Source organism: Petaurus breviceps, unplaced genomic scaffold, assembly GCF_028583685.1.
Source record: "Petaurus breviceps papuanus isolate PSGF00001 unplaced genomic scaffold, PetGlider_PUasm1.0 175, whole genome shotgun sequence".
NCBI lineage: Eukaryota > Metazoa > Chordata > Mammalia > Diprotodontia > Petauridae > Petaurus > Petaurus breviceps.
This window is the reverse complement of record NW_027185764.1, coordinates 8,300,506-8,323,584: the sequence shown is the minus strand read 5'-3', so window position 1 is coordinate 8,323,584 and position 23,079 is coordinate 8,300,506. Positions and strand designations below refer to the sequence as shown.

At 41.0% G+C, this 23,079-nt stretch overlaps 2 protein-coding genes and 1 non-coding gene across 3 annotated transcripts in view; 1 reads left to right on the top strand and 2 right to left on the bottom strand.

The window, feature by feature from the left end:
• ARPC1A (actin related protein 2/3 complex subunit 1A) overlaps positions 1–23,079 on the top strand; it is a 341,638-nt gene that overhangs the window by 145,542 nt on the left and 173,017 nt on the right. The window lies entirely within an intron of this gene.
• The window catches only part of KPNA7 (karyopherin subunit alpha 7), a 49,339-nt gene that overhangs the window by 6,150 nt on the left and 20,110 nt on the right, over positions 1–23,079 (bottom strand). Inside the window, 7 exon segments of the mRNA XM_069085338.1 lie at positions 706–769; positions 772–913; positions 915–977; positions 1,772–1,860; positions 3,535–3,802; positions 4,214–4,311; positions 6,555–6,678. Coding sequence (XP_068941439.1) covers positions 706–769; positions 772–913; positions 915–977; positions 1,772–1,860; positions 3,535–3,802; positions 4,214–4,311; positions 6,555–6,678 — 848 coding nt within the window.
• Positions 10,334–10,440, bottom strand: LOC138159253 (U6 spliceosomal RNA). The gene has a single exon (XR_011167852.1). It is a non-coding gene; the product is annotated as a U6 spliceosomal RNA (small nuclear RNA).

Genomic DNA, 23,079 nt, shown 5'->3' with positions numbered 1-23,079 from the left:
TAGCATAATCACTGAGGTGGACCCACAGGGCTTCCTGGTTTGGGACGTGGGCACTCAGACTAAACTCAGGCTCAGACTGTCTCTGGATGAGAGGCATGAGTATCCCACTCTTCCAACCTAGGCATCTGTCTCCCAAGAATTTATTTGGGTAAGATGGAAACTATATAATATAAATTTATAGAACAACTAGTATTCCCCCAAAGAGGCAGGGAACCAAGTATTATTTCTACCACAATTTTACACAGCAAGTATACTTAGTAGTCTATATTTTAAAAAATAAAAACAAAGACTTTTGGTCTTTCCAAGGGAGGAAAGGGACTTATGTTAGGGAAGGATAAGAACAGGGCAACAGATGGTTTAGCAGTTACCAAAAAAGCTTGAACCAATCATGTGAAGGACTGTATCTTACAAATCATTTAAATGTCATTTATATAGCATTTTACACACATTATCTCTTCTGAATCTCACAACAATGCCTTCCATATCAGAAGAATGTGAGTGTTTGCTGAATGAGTCAGTGGCAGACTAACCAGCCTAGAACACTTACTATCCCAGTGAACTAGAACCTAATCTCTCACACCTAAACCATGGCTTTAGAGGAGATAAGCATAGATAGATAGTTAAAGATGGATAGATATCCACATATATCTATATAATTTTTTTTTACATTTCTTAATAAGGTTTTTCAGTGAAAAACTTGAGCACCAGGGTGGATTTTCCATAATAGTCAGGTATGGGCTGCTTATGAAGTAGATTAGCCTTGGAAGGACCCAGTCAGCACCACTTGGTGAATACTCTGATGAGGACCATCAGTGAGATACAAAAGAGCCCAGCAGGCTTCTGACAGAATCTCACCATCTTGGTGTTGCAAGAGTTGGAGAAGAACTGGCAGGATCTGTTTCACTGCCTTTGCCACAAGGGTATGGGCTCCTATTCCAGCAGAGGTTGGACAAGGTCCATATCACATTCCACAGAAATATAATTTATGAAGAGGTTGACAGAATACTTCTTCAAATTTAATACCAAAAGGAAAGAATGCATTTAACAGACAAGAAAAATCCTGTTCTTTGTCATAGGTCCCAGGCTCCCTCCTTTAAGTAACAATATTGACTAGCAACTATTTTCCAGTTTCACCAATATGTCCTTGAAGGGAATGATTTACTTGACTCCTGAATGGTGGAGAGATTAACGAGATTAGTCTAATGGTCACTACTATAAATGCTTAGGGGCAGCTAGATGACCCAGTGGATAGAATGCTGGACCTGGAGTCAGGAAGACTCATCTTCCTGAATTCAAATCTGCCCTCAGAAACTTGCTGTATGACCCTGGGCAAGTCACTTAACCCTGTTTGCCTCAGTTTCCTCATCTGTAAAATGAGCTAGGGGAGGAAATGGCAAACCACCCTAGCATCTTTTCCAAGAAAACCCCAAATGGGATCACAAAGACCAAGACATGACTGAAATGACTGAAAAGTAACAACTATAAATGCTTATTCCTCTTCCTTTCCCTTCCTCTACTACTGCTTCATGTTTGCATAGCAGTTTAGATCACCAGATGCTTATCTTACAATGTGAGTTATGTAGTGTAAGTATTAGTGCCCCTACTTTACAGGTGAGGAAACTGAGGATCAAAAAAGTTAACCAACTTGTTAATGGCTTGTAAATGCCTGAGGTGAGCTCTGAACCCAGGTCTCATGACTTCAAAGTAATAAAGAACAACAACTCCAAGACCATCCCCAAAGCCCCCAACCCAAGGAGTTCTATGTAGAGACATTTACAAGTTTAGTAGGTGAGACCAGGGCTAAGGGAGGAGGGATCACTTCACAGAAGATAAGGGCATCTCTCAATTCAGGGTCATCACCTGGGTATTAAACAAGAGTGTTGAATTCTAAGAACTAAAAAGTGGCTACAGCAACGACTACAACAGTACAAATGGAAAGACAAGCAACCCTAAACCCAAGAAAAACAAAACTAATTATAACGGACAATCTTGCCTCTAAAGAGATGAGAAAACCTCTCTACCTTCTTTTTTGGCAGAGGAGGCAGGGACTGTGGACCTGCAACATGGTCAGACTCCAACTGTTTGGCATGGTTGATGTGTTTGTTGGTTAGTTTTACTAAACTACCCTTCTTCTTACTTAAACCCTTTAAAATTCTTTGTTAGAAAGCACAGCTCCGGGGTGGCCAGGTGGCTCAGCGAGTAAGAGTGTCAGGATGACCTGGCGTTCGAATCCCGGCTCAGATACTTAGCACCACACCCAGAAATAACTGGCCGTATAACCTTGAGCAAGTTACTTAACCCTGATTGCTTAAAAAAAAAAAAAAAAAGCACAGCTGTCTGGGTAATGGAAGAAGAAGGGATACTTTTGGAAATGAAGTTGACATAAAAACAAAAGACATCAATCAAAATTTAAAATTTCAGAAGAAAAAAATGGAAAAAACCATAAGCACGAATGTGGGCAAGATATTTTCATTTCTTTTGAATCATTTCAGTCAGGTCTGACTTTTTGTGACCCTGTTTGGAGTTTTCTTGGCCAAGATACTGGAGTAGTTTTCTTCTCCAGCTCATTTTACATATTGAGGAACTGAGGCAGATAGGGTTAAGTGACTTGCCCAGATTCTGAGGCCAGATTTGAACTCAAGAAGAATCTTCCTGTTTCCAAGCCCAGTGCTCTATCAACTGTGCCATCTAGCTGCCTAGATATTTGCATAGATGGGACTATAGTAGAATGCTTTATTTGACTGAATAATCTAATCCATTCAAACCCCTCATCAATGTGTCCTCATCAATGAACCAGAATTCACATTTCTCTAGTATTTCAAAAAGCATTTTCCCTCCCTACAACTATCTCCTGAGGGGTTTGAAGATGGGGAAATTGAGAGAAACCAAGTGACTTCCAGGTTTCTTTCCAAATAATTTGATTCCATTTAGTAATCTTCTTCCCTTTTTGGGGGGGTTGGGGTTGAGGGAAGGCTAGACTCATTATATCTCTCTACCAATATATAACAGCAATTATTCCTCAAAATATAGCAGTGTTGCCCAAAGTACTGAGAGCTTAAGTAACCTGTTCAGGATCATACAACCAATACATATCAGAGGTGATATTCGAACCCTGGTCTTATTGACTCTAAGGCTTCCTCTATAGCCCTGTTACCATGTTGCTTCTTTCTGTTTACAAGACACAAAAGTTATTTCAGGCCACTCCTAGGGGATTCTGGAGTGGGGAAGAGAGGTGGCAAGCTGTTAGTGTTTTGCTTTGTAACAATCACACAAGAAGCTAGGTAGGTGTTCATTATCAGATCTCCATGAAATTCCAGCAAGACTGCCAGCTTCTATACTGGAGGCCTACATTCCTCAGCCAACTGAAGACTTTGTCTCCGCCAAGAGATTTGTCTGCCTAATCTTCCTTATGCCTCCCTGAAGTTACCATCTCCTGGATGACACAGGACAGACAGACCTTTCAGAACAACTATTTATAACAAGTATTTGTTATACCGTCCTCATTCAGCCAGGAAGGCAAAGCTGAAGGCTCACCTGCTATGTTCCCTAGTGCCCACACAGCTTTCTCACGGATGTGTAAGTCTGGAGAAGAGAGGAGGAGTGCAGTCAATAGAGGGACATCTCTGGCATCCATAATTGCCTCAGTCTGTTCAGATGTTCCTGAAGCCATGTTTGTCAGGGTCTGGGTTGCCTCAAACTATAAGTCAGGACTATGAGACAAGCTCAGAAATATCACCAGCTTGGGAATGAATCCCGTTTCGGCAGATGCTTTTAGGGGTGAGTTTCTTTTTCTAGATAATATCTTCTTGTGGAATCAAAGACAAGTGGGTGAGGAAAGGCAGGAAAAAAAGATGCTTTCTTGTAGGGATGTACTTGGCATTGTTTAATAGCATACATGGCTCTGGGTCACCCACTGGAGCTCTCAGCCTGTAGTATCTTGTGTTGATGAAGCAACGTGTTTATTTTTCCCTACAGGCATTTTCTATGACTTAAAATTCTTGTAGAGGCCAGTTGAGATGAAGCAATTCCTTCTCAGACATCACACGGTTTCCTTGAAGCTGTGATCAAGGAGAGCCCAGAGTTGCAATCAAGTATCTCTTTTGACTAGGCTGCTGCTGGTTTGTGGGCATGGAGCCACTGTGGAGAAAGCGAAACAAGTTACTTATTGTAAGAGCTCAGTGTTGGGTTATGCAACAAGACAGAGGCAGGAGGCATACCCAGCTGCCTGGGTGGCCTTGAAATGGAGTTCTGGGTCATTTCCATTCACAGCCTTGACTATTTCCTCCATTGTAAAATTAACCTGCAACAGAACTCTATGCTTAGATTATAACAAGGTGATTTATCCCCAATATGGTAATGTCACTTGCCAGCTCTTTTACTATGGACCATAGCTATTTGGCTCAGAAAGATCAAATAGTTTCAAAGTAGATGATAATTTTATTCCCCTTCACTCAATCATTGCATCTTCTTAGGGTATGTATTTTCATTTGGACCTGTGATTTTACTAGGAAAGTTCTGGTGAGGAAACCTGCAATGTGGACTAACAACTTATCTGAAACTTATAAACTTAGAATACTGTTTGAAACAGCATTAAGTGGTAAGTGACTGTGTCCAGGGTCACAGAGCTAGTATGTGTGAGAGGTGGGACAAACTTGATAAATGTGTCAAAACTTTACAGTAAAGAATATAATAACAAATATAACATATTTTGATAAAGAATAAAGGTATCAAACCTTTATTCTGAGATTGAATTATTAATATGCGCTATAGCTGGCTTCCTTAGCCATCTTTCCTTTACAAAAGGAGACACTGGGACATCCTGCTGAAAGTAATAGTGGGCAGCCTGGAAGACAGATCTTAGATACTAAATTTCTATGGTATAGGAAAGACCAGTATCATCTACCTCAATGGGATAAGTTCTAATGTAGGTCTAGATAAACTCCAGTACCTTTGTTCATTCAACCAGTCAATTAATAAGCATCTACTCTATGAAAGACATTGTTGGCAAAAGATTTCCAGGACTAACTTAGAGGAACAGTTAGAAAACTATGACAACAGTTGAGTCAAGAAAAGATTAAGGTTTGAATAAAAACTGAGGTGGTGGCCACGTGAATGGAGAGAAGGGGACATGAAGAGATAGATGTTGGAGGGTGAATCAAAAAACAACTAACTGGATAGGAGGAATGAATGATTGGAGAGTCCGGCACGACTGAGAGCTCATAAACCTGGTTGCCTGGGAGGATCCCAATTAAACAGGGAGTTGGGCTGCATGGTAGCAGATATAATCACACTGTGGACACGTTGAGTTTGAGATGCCCATGAGGTAACAACGTTCAGTAGGTGATGTAAGAAAGGAGTTTAGAAGAGAGATTAAGGTTGAATCTTTGGGATTCATTAGGATAAAGATAATTGAATCCACGGGAATGGGTGAGCTTGCCTAGGGAGAGAATAAAGAGAGAAAGGAAGCATGTGTTGAGGTTTCTAACTTTTTTCTGCACCTGGTCTGCACTATTCAGGTTCCTTAAAAATAAAACGCCAAAGAATACACCAAGTGAATACAGCCTTTGCTCTGTCTAGAAATACCTACTTTCACTTCCAGTTTCTTTCTCTACCCTAATGAACTTGACTGAACAACCAAGAAAGAAGATCCTCCTTTACTTTTCTGCCTTGAGCATGCACAAAGCAAAGGTTTTCTGTTTCCTGCTGCCTGGCTCACAATGGCCAAAAGTCACCTCCCAAAGGCAACTTCCTTCCCTAGGCCCCAAAGCCACTTTTGGGAGGAGGGGCTCTGATACAAACACTAACTTTATGGAGTTCTAAGTAAACTCTGCCATAGATGTGGTACAGTTTGTTTGACAGATTTCCATTTTTTCATTGTGTGAGGATAAGTACCATGACTCTTCCTTTCCCATGAACCTCTCTCCCATTCTTACTTTCATTCCATACATGTATATTCCTTTAAAGAGCTGAGAATGAGAAAGTGTTAAAATAGCAACTCCCAATTCATTACAGCATCTTTAGGTTTACAAAAAACTCAGTGAAGTAGGTAGTACAAGTATTATTTCCATTTTACAAATGACAAAACTGAGGCTTAAAGATATTGCCCAAGGTAAAACAGCTAAATAGATGTATGACTATCCCTATTTTTAAACTGAAAATAAAGACAGTATGGCACAGTGGGTCAAGAAATGGGATTGGTTTTAGGAGGATTTGGGTTTGAATCCTGCTTCAGACATTTAGTAACTGTGTGACCCTAAGCAAGTCCCCTCATCTTTTGGCTCCCTCATCAGTAAAATGAAGGTGAAAATAATAGCATGTGCTTCACAGGGCTAGTGAAGGGCTGAAACTGGGCAGTGCACATAAAGCACTTTGTAAACTTTAAGGCACCATATGAACATGAATTATCATTGTTGTCATCATCATCATCATCATCATCATCATTAACGTAAGAGTCAGGACTCTCATCTAAGTTTTCTGATCTCAGGACCAGAGATGATTATATTTATCCTCTAAGTTGGGATGACTCACCACAGGTCCATTTCACATCTTCCAACTCCCCTGATCAGACTGTTTCTCATAAAGGAGTGATTGAAGGGTATTAAACATGTTTCTTTTTCACAAGATCTGTTCCTCTTTCTTTGCCTTCTGAAATTCCACACTGGCCACTATTCTGTTTGCCTCATTAGTTAATTAGAAATAAAATCCACAAAAGTGAACTGCATGTCACCCTTCTGATTTGTAAAGTTTTTTTAAAAATGTCAGATTTATCTAACTTACTGAAATGTATAATTTCCATGAGAATAATTTACTTAGGGCTCTTAGGCTTGCAAAGAACTTTCTTCACAATAAACCTAGGCATCAATGTCCTTACTTTACAGATGAGGAAACTGACTCACAGAGATTAAGAGGCTTGACCAACATCATAAAGCCAGGATCCTTAATTCAGATCTGCTAAATGCCAATATCAGTAGTGTTCTTTCTAATTTCTTGTTCTCAAAACAAAGTGGGAAAACTCCCTGAATCTTCTCAGCATAAAAGAGTATATTTCTAGAATTAAATAACATAACAAATATAAATACAAATAATTACAATAGTAATAAAACAATGTATAATACTATATTAATAAAAAGAATAAATAATAACATGACAAATATAAACATAGATGACTGTGTGTAATAGGAATGGAATTTAAAGATCCCCCTGTATTGGCTTGGTTTTTGATCTGATTGTGTTAAAACCCAGAGCTTGTGAATCCCACTTGTGGGATGGACTTGTTGACGTGAAAAGAGAGGGCTGAACTGGGAGGAGCTGGTGACGTAAATTTAGAGAGACACAAGAAAAGAGAGAGGCAGAAGAACTTTTTGGTAGTAGCATCTTGGAGGCAGAGAGAGACTGAGAGGATTGCTGAGGGCCAGTTTGAATTGCCCAGGACTTTTGAGAGTTGCCACCCAGAGCTGCCAAGGACTGAGGAGACATGGCTGTTATGCTGGTACTTTGTCTGTTTTGATGTTGTTTTGCCAGATTTGTCCACTGGTGAAAGACAGTCCTATTGTTGCAGAGGTCTTGGAACCTTGCTGTTGGTTCAGAACTTCTGAGACTGTTCTGCAGACAGAGAGTGAATTCTGTCCACTGGTGAAGGATAGTCCTGTTGTTGCAGAGGTTCTGGAACCTGGCTGTTGGTTGAGAAGCCCTGAAGAAGGATTTTCTTGTTGTATGTTTACAGAAATCTTGGAAGGGGGTTTTGCTAATGTTTTCAGGGGTCCTAAGACTGTTCTGCAGACAGAGAATGAATTAATGAAGACACTGGCAATGTATCTTGTGGCCTTGCTAAGCTTTGTCTCCCCAGGAACAAAGATTGCTGAGACCTTACCTCAGGTCAAGGTGAAGAAAAGACCTCTCTTTGGGTATTAAATGCTGTGCTTAGGCTTGTTGTAACTCTGGGGTAGATTCAATTGTAATCCAAGGGTGGGGAACTTTTGACTTTTTTGTGCTCTGTGATTAAACAAATGGATGTATTTTACTTATGATTGGAAACTAATCTCCATTTGAGAAGAGGGGCTTTGTGATGGACTAAATGAATGTACAGCCTAGGGGTGGAGTAGTGCTTAGAAGAGGGTCTTTGGGATTGATTAAATGAATTATAATGTCCAGGGTTGGGGTAGTACTTGGAGATTATTGAATCACACTTGGTGAATGCTGTATTTTGAATTATGCTATATGTTGATTCTCTCTGTTCTTAATTTGTCACTGAATAAAATGGAGAGCACCTATGCTGGTATTTTGAACCTTGGGAAGTTGCCTTTGCTTGGCATTACACTGTGATAAATAATAAAATAATGTAGAATCTATTAATAAAATATAAAATAATAATTTGACAAATATAAGTAAACTAATTATAATAGATAATAAAATAGTGTGTGATGTAATATTAATATATTAATAAGATAAAAATAACATGAAAATATAGATAATTGTAAAACAATATATTTATATAAATACACATGTATTCATGTCAATAACTCAGAGGATCTTATTACTTTGAGTCAAATAGCTCTTAAGCAGAAGTTGTTCAAACCCATTTAAGAAGCAATGCTAAATTTGTGACTGGAAACAGGAAAGATGACCAGATAGAATTTCAGAGGATGCGGTGGGAGGGTCCTGAGACGAGCTAGCAGACTTAACATCCCAGGTTATATGTTATAGTGACCAACATCACAATGTGGTGTCCAGATCAGAGGATCACAGAAATAATTATGACCCAGGATTCGTGCTCATAATGACAGGAGCAAACTTATTTTACACAGATCGTCATGTCAAGAAGCATTTATTAAGTGCTTGCTATGTTCTTAGTACTGTGCTAAAGAAATACAAAAACAATCCCTGCCCATAAGGAGCTTACATTCTAATTGAGGGTGACAACATGCAAACAACTACGAACAAGATGCATGCAGGGAAAATTAGAGGTAATCCCAAAGGGAAGACACTAGTATTGAGGTCCTGGGATAAGTTTCTTCCAGAAGGTGGAAGTTTTAGCTGGGACTTGAAGAAGCAGGGAAATAAGGAGAGAGAGCATTCCAGACATGGAGGGCAGCCAGAGAAAATATCCAGAGCCAAGAATAGTGTTTTGTTTGTGGAATAGCAAAGAGGCCAGGGTCCTTGAATCTCAAAGTATGTGGAGGAGATGAGTCATATAAGGTATAAGAAGATTGGAAAGGTAGGCAGGGCTGGCTTATGAAAGAGAGGAGAGATATAGGATAGAGATGGATGGATCAAGTGGGTTGAATTTTTTAAGGCTGGGAGAGACATTGATATATTTGTATGCAACAAGAAAGCAGCCTGTAGACAAGGAGAAATAGAAGTTTAATGAGACAATGAGGATGATGGAGCAATCTGTTGGAAAAGATGGGATGTGAACACTTGAAGTGTTTGTCTTGGCAAAAAGGACCATCTCTTCATGTGAGACAGAGAGGTGCAGGAAAACACCTGAGTGATGTGAGATGAGGAGGGGAGAAGAGAGAACTCTCAGCAAATGGACTCAATTTTTTCAGTAATTTATGAAGCAAACTTCTTAGGGCAAGGGCAGGAAGAGCCATGGGAGGACTGAGGAGTAATGAAAAGCTTTAGAATAACTGTTGTGGTTGAATGGGATAATGAATCAGTTAGGATTGTGTAAGAGGATTGCTTTTCATAAAATAAATTTGTGGTGGACTCAGCCCAGTTTTTGATTTTTTTTTTTTGAGCTCAGTTCAGTAGCATGTGAACAGAAACAAAGGCAGCAGATGGTAGAAATAATTCAAGGCTGAAGCTTGGAAAGACATGATTAGTGATAGGATAAGGATGCAAGAGACTAGAGAGAAAAAGTCCATGTGGGGCTAGTCCATCAAAGGATTAGAAAAGAGAAGGGAAGAGAATATAGCCAGTAGGGTGAGAAGAGGTGATGGATGGAAAAGAAGTGAGAGGTAAGGGGTTGGGAGGCATAGTAAAGATGAAGAACAAGGTTAGGGGTTGTAAGGCTGAAAGACAGATGGAATAATAAAAGACTTACATATTTCTCATGTAACATGCTATGTGGGAGGCACTAGAATAAGTCCTTGGGATACAAAAAAAGGTAAAAGGCAGCTCCAACTCTCAAGGAGCTCACAGTCTAATGAGAGAGATAACATGAAAATAACTATGTGCAAACAATTTATATGTAGGATAAATGGAGAATAATCAACAGAGGGAAGGCACTAGGAATTTTCTGTAGGTGAAATTTTTTTCTTTTCCTTTTTTAAAAAATGTATTTATTTACTTTTAGTTTACAGCATTCCGTTTCACAATCCCTTGAATTCCAAAAAATGTGGAACACTTCCCAAATTTGAGTGTCATTCTTGCACAGGGGCCATGCTAATCTTCTCTGTATAATTCCAATTTTAGTATATATGCTGCCGAAGGGAGTACGAGAAGGTGAAATTTTAGCTGGGAGGAGGAAGTCAGGAAGACCCAGAGAGGGAGATGAGAAAGGAGAGCTGGGGAAGAGCCACGGGGAAGACATCTGTAATCAGGAGATAGAGCGTCTTGTTTGAGGAGCAAGGAGGCTGGTGTCACTGGGAGATGTTGGGACGGGTATAAGAAGACTAGAAAGCTAAGCATATGGGGTGAGGGTGGGGCACAGATAATGAAGGGCTTTGGATTCCAAATGGAAGATCTTATATTTAATCCTGGAGGTGATAGGGAGCCACTAGAGTTTATTGAGTATGGGATGAGGTGACATGGGCTTTAGTAAGGTCATTTTGATTGTTGAGTAGAGGATAGAGGATTGAGAAGAGACTGTGGCAGGGAGACCAACCAGCAAGTTGTTTCAATAGTCCATGAGGCGATGGGGGGGCTCAACCAGTGTCAGTAAGGGGGAGAAACAAGGGAATACAAGAGAAACTACAAGGGTGACAGGCCCTGGCCGTAGATTGTATAGGGACAATGTGAGAGAGTGAGCAGTCTAGGATGACCCTGTTAGAAGAAAATCCTGGCCCTAAGGTTGTGGGAGTGCCCCTCCCCCTAGCTGCTTTGATTAAATAGAAGCAACACAATTTACATATGAGGATAAGACAATTCTGATAGACAGACCTTTCAATGAAGAGGTGGGATTAGTGTCTCCTGGTTCTGTCTTTTCAGTCATGTCCAACTCTTCAGGGCCCCATTTGGAGTTTTCTTGGCAAAGATACTGGAGTGGCTTGCCATTTCCTTCTCCAACTGCATTTTACAGATGAGGAAACTGAGGCAAACAGAATTAAGTGGTTTGCTCAGGGTTTCACAGCTGATGAAAGTCTAAGACCACATTTGAACTCAGGTCTTCTTGACTCCAGACCTGGCACTCTATCCACTGAGTCACCTCGATGCCCCCTGTGTCTCAGCTCCTTCCCTTTATAGCATCATTAGGAGATGGGATTAGTCCTCAGGTTATGGGGGTAGTCTGCAGGAGAAGGAATTAGTCTTAAAGTGACTCTCTCCTGAAGGCTGACTGAGCACTGGTAGCCAACGTTTGAACAAAGTTAAAACATGGAGGTCACTTGACTGTCCCAGTAGCTGACTTTGTACAATACCTAGTTTGGGATCCTGGCTGACTAGAAAGATGGTGTGCTCTCAACATCAACATTGTTCATTCTTCTTTTTTGAAGAGGACCAATGACATCACAGGATGATCTGAATTTAAGTGAGGCAGAGTTTCCCAAAGTCTTCAGACTCACTCTTTCTTCCTGAGTCTTTGAATTCCCATCAAGACAAAAGTCAGAAGGACGGGTGTCTTCAGTGTCTGACCAAGCTCTAAGTACCCCATGGTGCCTGCATCACCTTCCAGGCTGTTGAAACAAATTGTTCCCATCCACCCATTCTGTAGGGGGAAGTCTTCACATGCTTGGAGTAGACATCCCCCTAATTCATTGATAGATTTCAGGCCTGTCAGTTACCCTCCACCCTGTTTAGCCCATCTGTCAAGATGGTTTTACCTGGGTGTGGCCAAGCAACAGCTTCTTAGAGCCACAGGTGAGAGCTGAATGAAGGTGGACACCAAAGCTAGATGAGCAGCCCTGAAAAGCGCTCAGCAAGACCTCCCAAAAGAAGTGCTATACAATACAATACAACTCCTCAACAGTAACAGGGAAGTAAGGAAGAGAGGAAGACTTGGGGGTGAGGTAGGGAGAAAAGATAACTAGTTCAGTTCTGGACAAGTTGAATTCAAGATATCTAATGAACATCTAGTTTGAGATGTCCAATAGGAAGTTGGAGATGCAATTCTGGAAGTCAGCAGACAGGTTAGGTAGGAGGTTAGGATAAGTAGATGTGAGAATCAGCAGTACAGGGGTAATAATTGAAATCATGGGAGCTGATGACATCACCAAGTGAAAGAGTATAGAAGTGAGAAGAGAAAGAGAGAGCTGACACACAGAATTCATTGAAAGAAGTGGAAGGAGGGTCCTGGAGGTAAGTAGACACCTCCCAGAGTATTGATTGACAGGTAACTAGGGTGTATTGGAACCAGCTAGCTCATTAAAGGTCTTATTTGTTTTAGACTCAAGAAAGTTAATGATGCAGTGTGTATTATCTCATCAGAAGTAGCGGTTAAACATTTACCAACACACCCACAGTGGTAGATAGGATTTGAGTGAAAGTCAAAGGAGGGAGTTTACTGAGGGATAATGGTAGAGGGAGAGCCTAGAAGTGGTGTTGGGGAATAAGTATTTCAACTTTCCTATCTCTGTCATTGAGTTGCCAGCCACCTCTAGTCATCTTGATCTATATCTTACCACTGGACCCAGATGGCTCTGGAGGAGAAACTGAGTCAGAGCCCTCCCTCACTTAGATCCAATTTACTTGCAACTTACCACTTCCTGATGTCATGGTCCTCTTTGAGAAAGGACAAACAAGTGAGTCAGGATAATGAGTTAAAAAGTACAGCCAGAGCTGGAAAGGGAGGTGATATCATCAGGAGGGAAGCAGGTCTCAGGGAGAGCCAGAGGATGGAAAGACTGGAAAAAGAAAATATGAAAGCAAGTGTATTACCTGTGGAGCAGGCATTCTAGAGATCACAGTAGGAAGGAGGTAACTTCAGAGGGGGACGTTGTTGGGGTTAAAGGAGTAGGAAGTAGGAATAAGGGATCTGGCAGTGGGGGACCGAGAACCATCTTTGAATGATGACAGCCAGGAGTTCAGAATCCCTGGCTCAGGAGGAAAAGGTGGGGCGTGTGTGTGTGTGTGTGTGTGTGTGTGTGTGTGTGTGTGTGTGTGTGTGTGTGTTTGGGGTTTGGGGTGGAGTTTGTTAATCATTGAAGAATGAGTTCAGATAGGTTTTTAAAGTTCATAGGGGCTTGATCTCAGGATGGAATTCTCTCAAGGGTTCAGGTGAAGGGGATAAGTGTTAGGAAACATAGGAATGTCATCACCCCCCTTCCCCCAAGGCAGGAGACTTGCTGGAATGGCCCTTTCTTCTCTTCCCTGGAAAGGAGGAAGTCCTAGAGCTCCATGGAATGCTGTTACTTCCTGGAGAAAGTGAGGCAGGTGACTTTGCACAGACCTCCCTCACTTAAATCCAACTCACTTGCATGTCCTAGTATTGCTTCCCTGATGTCTGGTCGTCTTTGAGAACAAAGGACAAACAGCAGCAGCAGCAGCAGCAAGGCTGGAGACTTGAAAGAATGGAGTATTCTCTCCTTACCTCAAAGGCAAGGGACTGGTGCCCTCTGGAATGGGGTTTCTCCTTTCCCGAGAGGTTGCCAAATAGCCCACAAAGTAATTCTGGGCTACATCTTGGTAAACTCTGTTATTTAATTAGAAATTTAGCTTAGAGCACCCCTCTCACTTACATGCTAGCTTCCAAGGTAAACATTAGGGAAGACACAAAGGCTGAGCATGCCACAGTAGCCAACCTTAACAAGGTTTCCATAATCACATAGTTACCAAAGCTACATTAGTCATCATTTTCAGCCCCAGATGGGAAGGTGAATAGAATTCTGAATGACTTCCAGCCTTTAACAAGGTATTTCTATTCTGTATCGAGAATAGCACATCACAATCATTTGTCCTATTTAAAGAAACACTGAGGTTTCATGAAAACTCAGGAAAAATTCCAGCATTGCAATTAGCCTTACTCCCAGTAGTGTGTCAAAGCTTAAATAATGCAGGGAAATGAATGGTAGGTGAAGAAGGTTGTGTTTACAGTACCAGCTCAGGAGCTAATGACTCCAAGCCCAGAAATGAAGACATCATTTACCAGCTTAAAGGATCATCGCCTTAGGGCCAGCAGGGATCTTGGAGGTCTTCAAGGCCCATGCTTCTTAAACTGCGGGTTGTGACTCCATGTGGATGGTGAAAAACTTGGCAACAGGAAAGGTTTCTGAATGTGCAATGACCAAAAATTAATTAAAAATCAAACAAGCAATGAATCCATGGTGTTTCTGGCAGCACTTGCCCATGTGGCACTGTAGCCTCGGTTCTGAACACAAAGCATGTGCACTTTTCACTTTTCACTACGCATGTCGTCATGCCACACAGTACCAACAAATGTTGCAGGAATGCAAAAAAGGGATCTCAAGTGGAAAAAGCTTAAGTGCTGCTAGGCCCACCTTTTCATTTTTTGTTTGTTTGCTTTTTGAGACAGGTCTTCCTATTTTACCCAAGATGGAAACACAGTGGCCACTCCCAGACTGCCCTTAATACTAATACATACATAATCTTTACCTTACCTCTCCTTAGGCAGCTGCTTCTAGGAAGATGCCCTCATGGTGGTGGTGTGGACAGTTCATTAGCTTTCACACCTACTGCTGCTTAGAACCTCAGAACTCAAGAGATGCATCGGCCTCAGCCTTCCCCAGCAGCAGGACTACAGGTGATTGACTCAAAACTTGATCCAATCCCATCATTTTATAGATGAAGAAACTGAAAAAGTGAAATGACTTGCCCCAGGTCTCACAGGTGGCAAGGACCTGGATTCAAACCTAAGTCTTCAACTAATTCCAAGAGAAAACTTCACATTTGTTTTACAAGAAGAAGCTGTAGTAAGGAAGAACCCATGACTGAAAGCAGACCTACACCCCAAAACAAAGGGTAGTGCCAGAATCTTCAAGATCTAGAATTTTATTTTTGGGCAGAGTAGAAGGGGAGAGGAAATGATTATAGGACCATAGACTTAGACCAAGAAGAGGTCTCAGAAGCCATCTAGACCAACTCTTATTTTACACATAAGGCACTGAGTCCTAGAGGAAATAAAAAGACTTGTCCATAGTCCCATAAGTAACAATAGCAACAAATCCCCTAAGTGATAAGGCCAGATTTTAAACCTAGGTCAATTGATGCTAAATCCAGAATTCTGTCCACTGTACCCCACTGCTTAAACAATGTAAAATTGACCTTGCTAGTTTCCCTCAAGACTCCACTAAAATCCCACCTTTTGCAAAGAAGCCTTTTCCCATCCTTCTTAATATATCAGGACCTTCTCTCTGAGATTTTTTGTTGTTTGGTCATTTTCAGTTGTGACTAACTCTTTGTACCCCATTTGGGAGTTTTCTTGGCAGAAATAACTGGAGTGGTTTGGCATTTCCTTCCCTAGCTCATTTTGCAGATGAGGAAACTGAGGCAAACAAGGTTAAGTGACTTGCCCAGGGCCACACAACTACTAAGTGTCTGAGGTCAGATTTGAACTCAGGAAGATGAGCCTTCCTGATTCCAAGACTGGCACTCTATGGCACCTCTTAGCAGCCCTCTCTCTCTGAGATTACCTCCATTTGTATAATGTCTGTTATCTTGTTTGTACAGAGGGGTTTGCCTGTTGTCTCCCCCTTTAGAAAATGATCACTTTTTATCCTCAGCCAGTAGCACAGTGCTTGCACATAGAACATATTTAATAAATGCTAGTTGACTTGATTTGATCAATGCAAAGGTAGCAGAGAAGGAAGGAGTAGCTGGGAGAGATCCATAACTAAGCCATTGTGACCAGAGCTTTGTTCCTGTATGCAGGCATTTAGATCAAGGTGACAGTCTTTATTTTTTCAATGAGTGAATAATAACTGAGCTTAGCACACTTAGTTAGCCCCAGGTGATCTCCCTTCTGGCCATGTCCAATTCTTTCTTCCTCTTTGTGCATCCTCACATCTCACTTAAAGGGTAAGTGGCATCCAGATTTAAGGTCTCTCTTTTTGTGGTCTTGCCTCCTCTCTCCTCAGCTGGATTTTTCTTTGCTACAGATTTTTTTAGCCTTTGCTCTGGGTAAAATAATTGATAGTTGACCATTCAGTCTGGGACTAGGGGAAGAAGAACCGTAATACCAGAGCTTGCGGTGTGTAGCCCCAGTAATATCCCCAGCCAGATGTGCTCAACTCCCCTTTCACCCTTCCAGAAGACCCCTGATGACTCTAGTTGGGGTCTCAGAATGTGATTGATTGAATACTAGACAACAACAATTTAAATAGCCATCCACTCCCCCCCCCCCCCCCCCATCCCAATTCCCCTTTTATTTCCTTGAAAGCTAGGGGGGAAAATCTTTGGGCTGCTCTGTTATAAACTATTCTATATTTGTGAAAGAAAGAAGGATCCCTCTCCAGATTCTTGCTGGGAGTCTTTAATAATAAATTTTGGGCTGCCCAATTTGTAGATTCTTCGATGTTGGTGGAGTAATCACACACATTCCAGCTGAATTTTGCTCTCTCAGTGTCAGTGGAAACCTCTCATTAAGAGGCAGAGCTTTTTTTAAAAAAAGTGAAATTTAGTATATCCAGAAGGAGTCTCAATGGTCTTAAGTACAGTAATTATGTTGGAGGCTAGAAACAAATCAAGTCAATAGGAAATAGCAGGGTCTAAATTAGATAAGATCTGGTACTTTAAAGTGCTTGTAAATACAAAGATGAAGGGAATTGGGAATGTATTTTTACACTTTAAGCAACTAGAACAAGAGGGTAATTTCTGAGAAGAATTGATTAAAGATACACCTTTTGATTAGTAGCCACATATTAGGTATTTAAATACTGTAGGAAACCCAACCCAGTGCAATTCATAATACAGCAATTCACAATTCTTTTTTTAAACATAGCTACTTTTTTTTTTCTTTTTGAAGGGGTAAGGCAGGGCAGTTGGGGTTAAGTGATTTGCCCAAGGTCACATGGCTAGTAAGTGTTAAGTGTCAAAGGTCAAATTTGAACTCAGGTCCTCCATACTCCAGGGCCAGTGCTCTATTCGCTGTGCCACCTAGCCAACACTGCAATTCACATTTCTACAACGTGTTATGATTATGAAACACTTTTATATTCATATGATTCTCACAATTACCTTTATAAGTAGACAGAATGAATATCACCATTCCCATTTTACAGATGAAGAAACTGAGACTGAGAAATTAAGTGACTTGCCCAAGGTCCCAAGGCAAAGAAATGGCAACACTGAAACTAACCTAGATCTTTTAGCTCCTAAGCCCTGTGCTCCATTTGTGACACCATGAATGAGTTTGCATTAGACCACGAAATAAAGTAGATTATTTTAGAGGGTAAAAATGGTGCTAAGTGGGGGCAGCTAGGTGAGACAGTGAATAGAGCACCAGCCCTGGAGTCAGGAGAACCTGAGTTCAAATCCAACCTCAGGCACTTAACACTTACTAGCTATGTGACCTTGGGCAAGTCACTTAACCCCAATTGCCCCTCCAAAGAAAAGCAAAAACAAAACAAAAAAAATGGCACTAAGTTCTCTTCCTCTGAGAAAGGAGAAAGTTCTTCAGTTCCAGGGCTCCTGGTTTGGAGGCCATCCCAGAGAAGTGAGGTCCCCAAGTAGCTCCCTTCCCTTCACACATATTTCTGATAGAACCATCCAGACTCCTTCAATTTGGGTATTAATAGGAATAGATTTCTATTAGTTATTAACACGTTTTAGCAAAGTTCACCATCAAGAAAATTCTCTTCCCTACAATCGGTTCCTCCAGATAATGTGGCAGAAGAACTCTAGATTTAGAATCAGAAAATCTGTGTTAGAAATCCTATATTTAGTACATTTACTAAGTCATATAAGCCTGGACAAGTCATTTTGCCTCTGAGTCTCACTTTCCCCATCTGCAAAATGGGGATACTAATACTTGAACTCTCACATGTTAGTGTCATGAGGAAAGCTCTTTGCAGGCCTTAGAGCACCATACAAAAGTGATCTGGTTATCATTTATAGATAACAATGGGCAAAAGTCACATAGGAGGAGGTGTGGATCTGTGCAGTCTACCTGAACAGGAACCCAATAGTTATGAGACCCTAGATCTGTAAAAGTATGATAAAAATCAAATGTTCCCATAGGGTGTGTGTGTTTGTGTGCACGTGTGCCCACTGGAAGTGGGGGGAACCTGTGTTATCTTCTAGTAATGAAGCCTCTATCAAAAATTATTATCTTGCCCAGAGTCACAGAGCCAGTAAGTGTATGGAGCTAGCTTTGAACTCAGGTCCTCCTGACTCCAGAGCTGGTGCTCTATCCACTCCACCACCTAGCTGCCCTCAAACATATTTTTAAAAGGAAACAAAGAACTTTTCTACTACATCTATCCAGAAAAAAATCACAAACTATATTCCTTTGACCAGGCTCAAGCAAGCTCCATAAAATAATTCACTATTTTGCCCTCTCAAATCCATTTCCCCCAACACCTCTTAATATATGCCCCCTTCCAACCCACAGACTGTGCAGTTAAATTAATAAGAGATTGACAAAGGTTTAGGTTAAGTTACAGGCAAATACTTGAAACAAATATAGATTATTTGTATGCTGAAATAATTTAAAATAAAAGATCAAGAGTGAACAAATACCACTGGTTTAGAGAATAAAATAAAATACTTAGTCTTAATAGCCCTAGATTTTGATCTTGCTTTAAGCTTCCAGCTTATCTTGCCCAGGATTCCACGGCACCTCAAGATCTCTAGTCACATAAGAGAAATAAGGAGTTACTAGTTTCTTATCACTTACGCAGCTGAAAGAAGTAAGCATGGATGGAACAGCCTCGGAAAACCAAGAAAGAATATTTTTCAGCATCTTAAGATGAGACCACAAACTACAATTCCTTCTACTCTCATCAGTAGTTTTGTCAGTATTTTGAAATATTACCTTCATTCGCTGAAGAAGTCCCTAACCGAGGAAAACCAAAGTACTCTTCTGGTAACTTTTAAAGAAAGAAAAAGTGGCTGATTGGGACGCGCGCTCGCGCGTGTGCACACACACACACACACACACACACACACACACACACACACCAGTGAGTCAGGACCATCTCCAGTCATCCTGATCTATATCTTGCCACTGGACCCAGAAGGCTCTGGAGGAGAAACTGAGGCTGGTGACCTTGCACAGCCCTCCTCACTTAAATCCAATTCACTTGCAAGTCATGGCATCATCTTCCTGATGTCATGGTCCACTTCAAAACAAAGGACAAACACCAGAGGGTGACCTCTGGATTAAATTACTACTTTACCGCTGGATAAATATTAGAGCCTGCGGCATAATCTTTGTTGTACACATTCAACAATTCTTTTGTCATAAAAGATACACATAATTACAAGCATAAAGAAAATCGAGCTGATTCCTCTCTTTTTTCCCCACCTACATTCATCAGATAGAATATTAACCCCTCCCCCTCTCCCAGGACAGGGTATAATTTTTGTCTTTATGACCTCCAGAGCCTACTACCGTTTGGGGGCACGTGGTAGGCATCTAATAAATGCTTGGTGATTGATTGATGAGAAGTTCTTGGGCTCCCATTCCTTCATCTCTTTTTAAGCCTAAGATTTTAACTCCTTAAATTGCATTACAAGAAATTCTTTTTAAAATATAAACACCACTTCACTACTGTACTGCCCAGTATTGTTGAAAGAATGAGATTCACTTCTTTTGTGGGAGACTTTTAATCTAAACAAACCTTCACAGACTTTCTGAAAGCTAATTGAAATAACAAATGACAAAGTTCTAAGCCCAGGGAGGGAACTCACCTCCCAATGAGACACATTTGGCAAGCTTAGAGAGAGATAAAAGGAAGTCTTACCCAATAACTAGAAATCCCCTACTTGGTAAGTTCCCTGAAGGCAAGGGACTGATTTTTCCTTTCTTCTTTACATACCTAGTAACTAGCGCTGTGTCTTGCATTTAGCAGGTCCTTAATGAAGGCTGGCTGAATTAAATTTTCATCTGAAGTTCAATAGCTGCAATCCTGGAACTTTCCCAGGACAAAAAGCCAACCCTGAAAGGAGCCCGACAGGACAGCAGATACCTTAGTCTTCTGTAAGTAGGGATCAGGGCCTTTCTCAACCTCCTCTCCTCCTCCAAACTACCACCTCGGTCAGTATCATCTAGCCTACAAAAGAACTGACTTATGGAGACATCCACACTTACCTCATCCTCTATATCTCTTTGAGAAAAAAGCACCAAGAGCTAGAAAATAATCATTAAGGGGGGGGGGGGGTTCCCTCCTCTGAAGCCACAGGAGCACAGATTTAGAGCTGGAAGGGAAGCTAGAGGCCATTGAGTCCAAGCCCCTTATTTTACAGATGAGAAACTTGAGGGTAAAAGAGGTTTTACATGACTTGCCCATGATCCCAGAGCTGTGGTGGTTGGTGATGGCTGTCCTTCCTTCTTGAAGAGGACCAAAATGACATCACTCTGCTAGAGTCAAGTTTCAGTGTGTCCGACTGTGGCTCATCAGAACAGTACGAGCTCAGAATGCTCTACCTCAGGTCAGGCACAAATAGTGCACAGAACATTTGGGGTGGATTCTCCAAATCTGCATATCTTGCATTTCCATTGAGCTGTTTCAAATAGGCTTTGCTCATAGAGCACAGTATCTTCTCTGATGGGGCACTCCATGCTAAACGGTCCTGTACCAGTGTCTCCCATGTCACACAATCAACTCCAGAGTTCTTAAGAGAGACCTTGAGAGTGTCCTTGCATCACTTTTTCCGACCATCCTGTGAATGCTTGCCTGTGTGAGTTCTCCATAAAATGGTCTTTTTGGCAAGCATATGTTTCACATTCACACAACTTGGCCAGTCCATCAGCATTGTGCTCTCTGAAGCAGAGTTTGAATGCTTGGCAGTTTAGTTTGAGTAAGGACCTCAGTGTCTGGTACCTTATCCTGCCAGGGATCTTCAGAATCTTCCTAAGACAATTCAAATGGAAGCAATTCAGTTTCCTGGCATGGTGCTGGTAGACGGTCCAGATGTCACAGGCACAACGGCTCTGTAGACCTTCAGTCTGGTAGTCAGTCTAATACCTCTTCTCTCCCATGCTTTCCTTTGGAGCCTCCCAAACACTGAGCATCTGTGGCAATGCATGTGTCAGCCTCATTATAAATGTGCACATCCCTGGAAAGTATACTTCCAAAGATCATTCAACAAAAGCAGCATCTCCAAGGCAAAGTGACTACCAGAAAAGTTAATGTCAACAGATTGGAGTTCTCTGAATGGGAACAGTTTGTTGCTAACATGCATGGAAAGTTGAGCCAACACACGGTTAGCAACAGTGGAGCAGAAAAAGAACGGGCAGCTTTCAGAGATTTGGTGTATAGCAGTGCATTTGCTCATCTGGGTCAGAACACTCACAAATACCAAGATTGATTTGATGAAAATGATGGGGAAATTCAGAAGCTGCTAAATGAAAAACAAGAACTCCATGGGGTTTACCAGCAGGATAGTTCATCGATCTCTAAGAAGGCAGCATTTCATTCCATCAAAAGTAAAGTACAAGCAAAGCTTAGAGAGATGAGGGATCCTCAGTTCAGTAAGAAGGCAGATGAAATTCAGTTTTATGCTTATAGTAACAATACAAAACACTTTTATGATGTCCTGGAGGCTATTTATGTGCCAAAAACCTATGGAGCATCTCAACTACTCAGTGCTGATGGAACCACGTTGATTAGTGATAAGGATATGATCCTAGAGAGACGGGCTGAAGACTTCCATAGAGTTCTTAAGAGACTATCATCAATCAATGTTGAGGTCATTGACCATTTATTTCAGGTTGAAGTCAGTCCCTCTCTAGCTGAAGTTCCAACTGAAGAAGAGGTTTTGAATGCCATTAGGCCCCTTTCCTGTGGCAAAACACTTGGTGCTGATTATATTCCAGCTGAGATTTACAAGGTAGGGGGTCCATTCCTCATATAAAAGCTGACTAAAGTTTTCTGGGTTATATGGCAAGAGGAGGTTATCCCCCAGGAGTTCAAGGATGCCTCCATTGTCCACCTCTATGAAGGAAAAGGAAATAAATTGTCCTGTGGTAATCACAGGGGGTCTGTCTCTTAGTCATTGCTGGCAAGATTCTTGCCAGAGTCCTCCTTCACAGGCTGATCCTTCACCTGGAAGATGATCATCTACCCGAGAGCCAGTGTGGCTTCAGAAAGGACTGAGGAATGGCTGATATGGTGTTTGCTGCCTAACAACTCCAGGAGAAATGCCGGGGCAGAACAGATGATCCCAGAGCACATAGGTATTAGAGGCAGAATTTGAAAGCAAATCTCCCTGACTCTAGGAACAACATTGAATCCACTATATCTTGATGTTTTCCATTAAGTCCTTTCCTAGAGCCTCATTTTGGTCTAGAGGTGACCTCAGGCTTTGTCAGCAGATCACAAGATCTGACAAGTCCTACCCAATACTTTTTTAAATTAAAAATTTCTGTATATATTTTATTTTTAATTTATGAAATGAAACAAGCATTTCCATAACATAGGATAAAAAAAGATGACTGCACATGAAACCATTATGTACAACTTGCTATTTTTAAAAAATATGTAATAAAGTTATGGTGTAAAATTCTTTGTTTTACCATTTGTCTTCCTTCCCCCCTCCCCCTAAAGATAGATACCATTAGATACAAATATGTATATATATACATATATATATATAAAAATCATTCTATACATACTTCTATTTTTCAGTTCTTTCACTGGATGCAGATAGCATCTTCCTTCCTATGTCCTTTGTAGTTAGTTTGATTATTTATAATAGTCAAAATGACTTAGTTGCTCAAAGTTGTTCTTAAAACAATATTGTTGTATTACAACATTCTGCTCGTTTTGTTCTTCATTATTTCGTGCAAACCTATCTATGTTT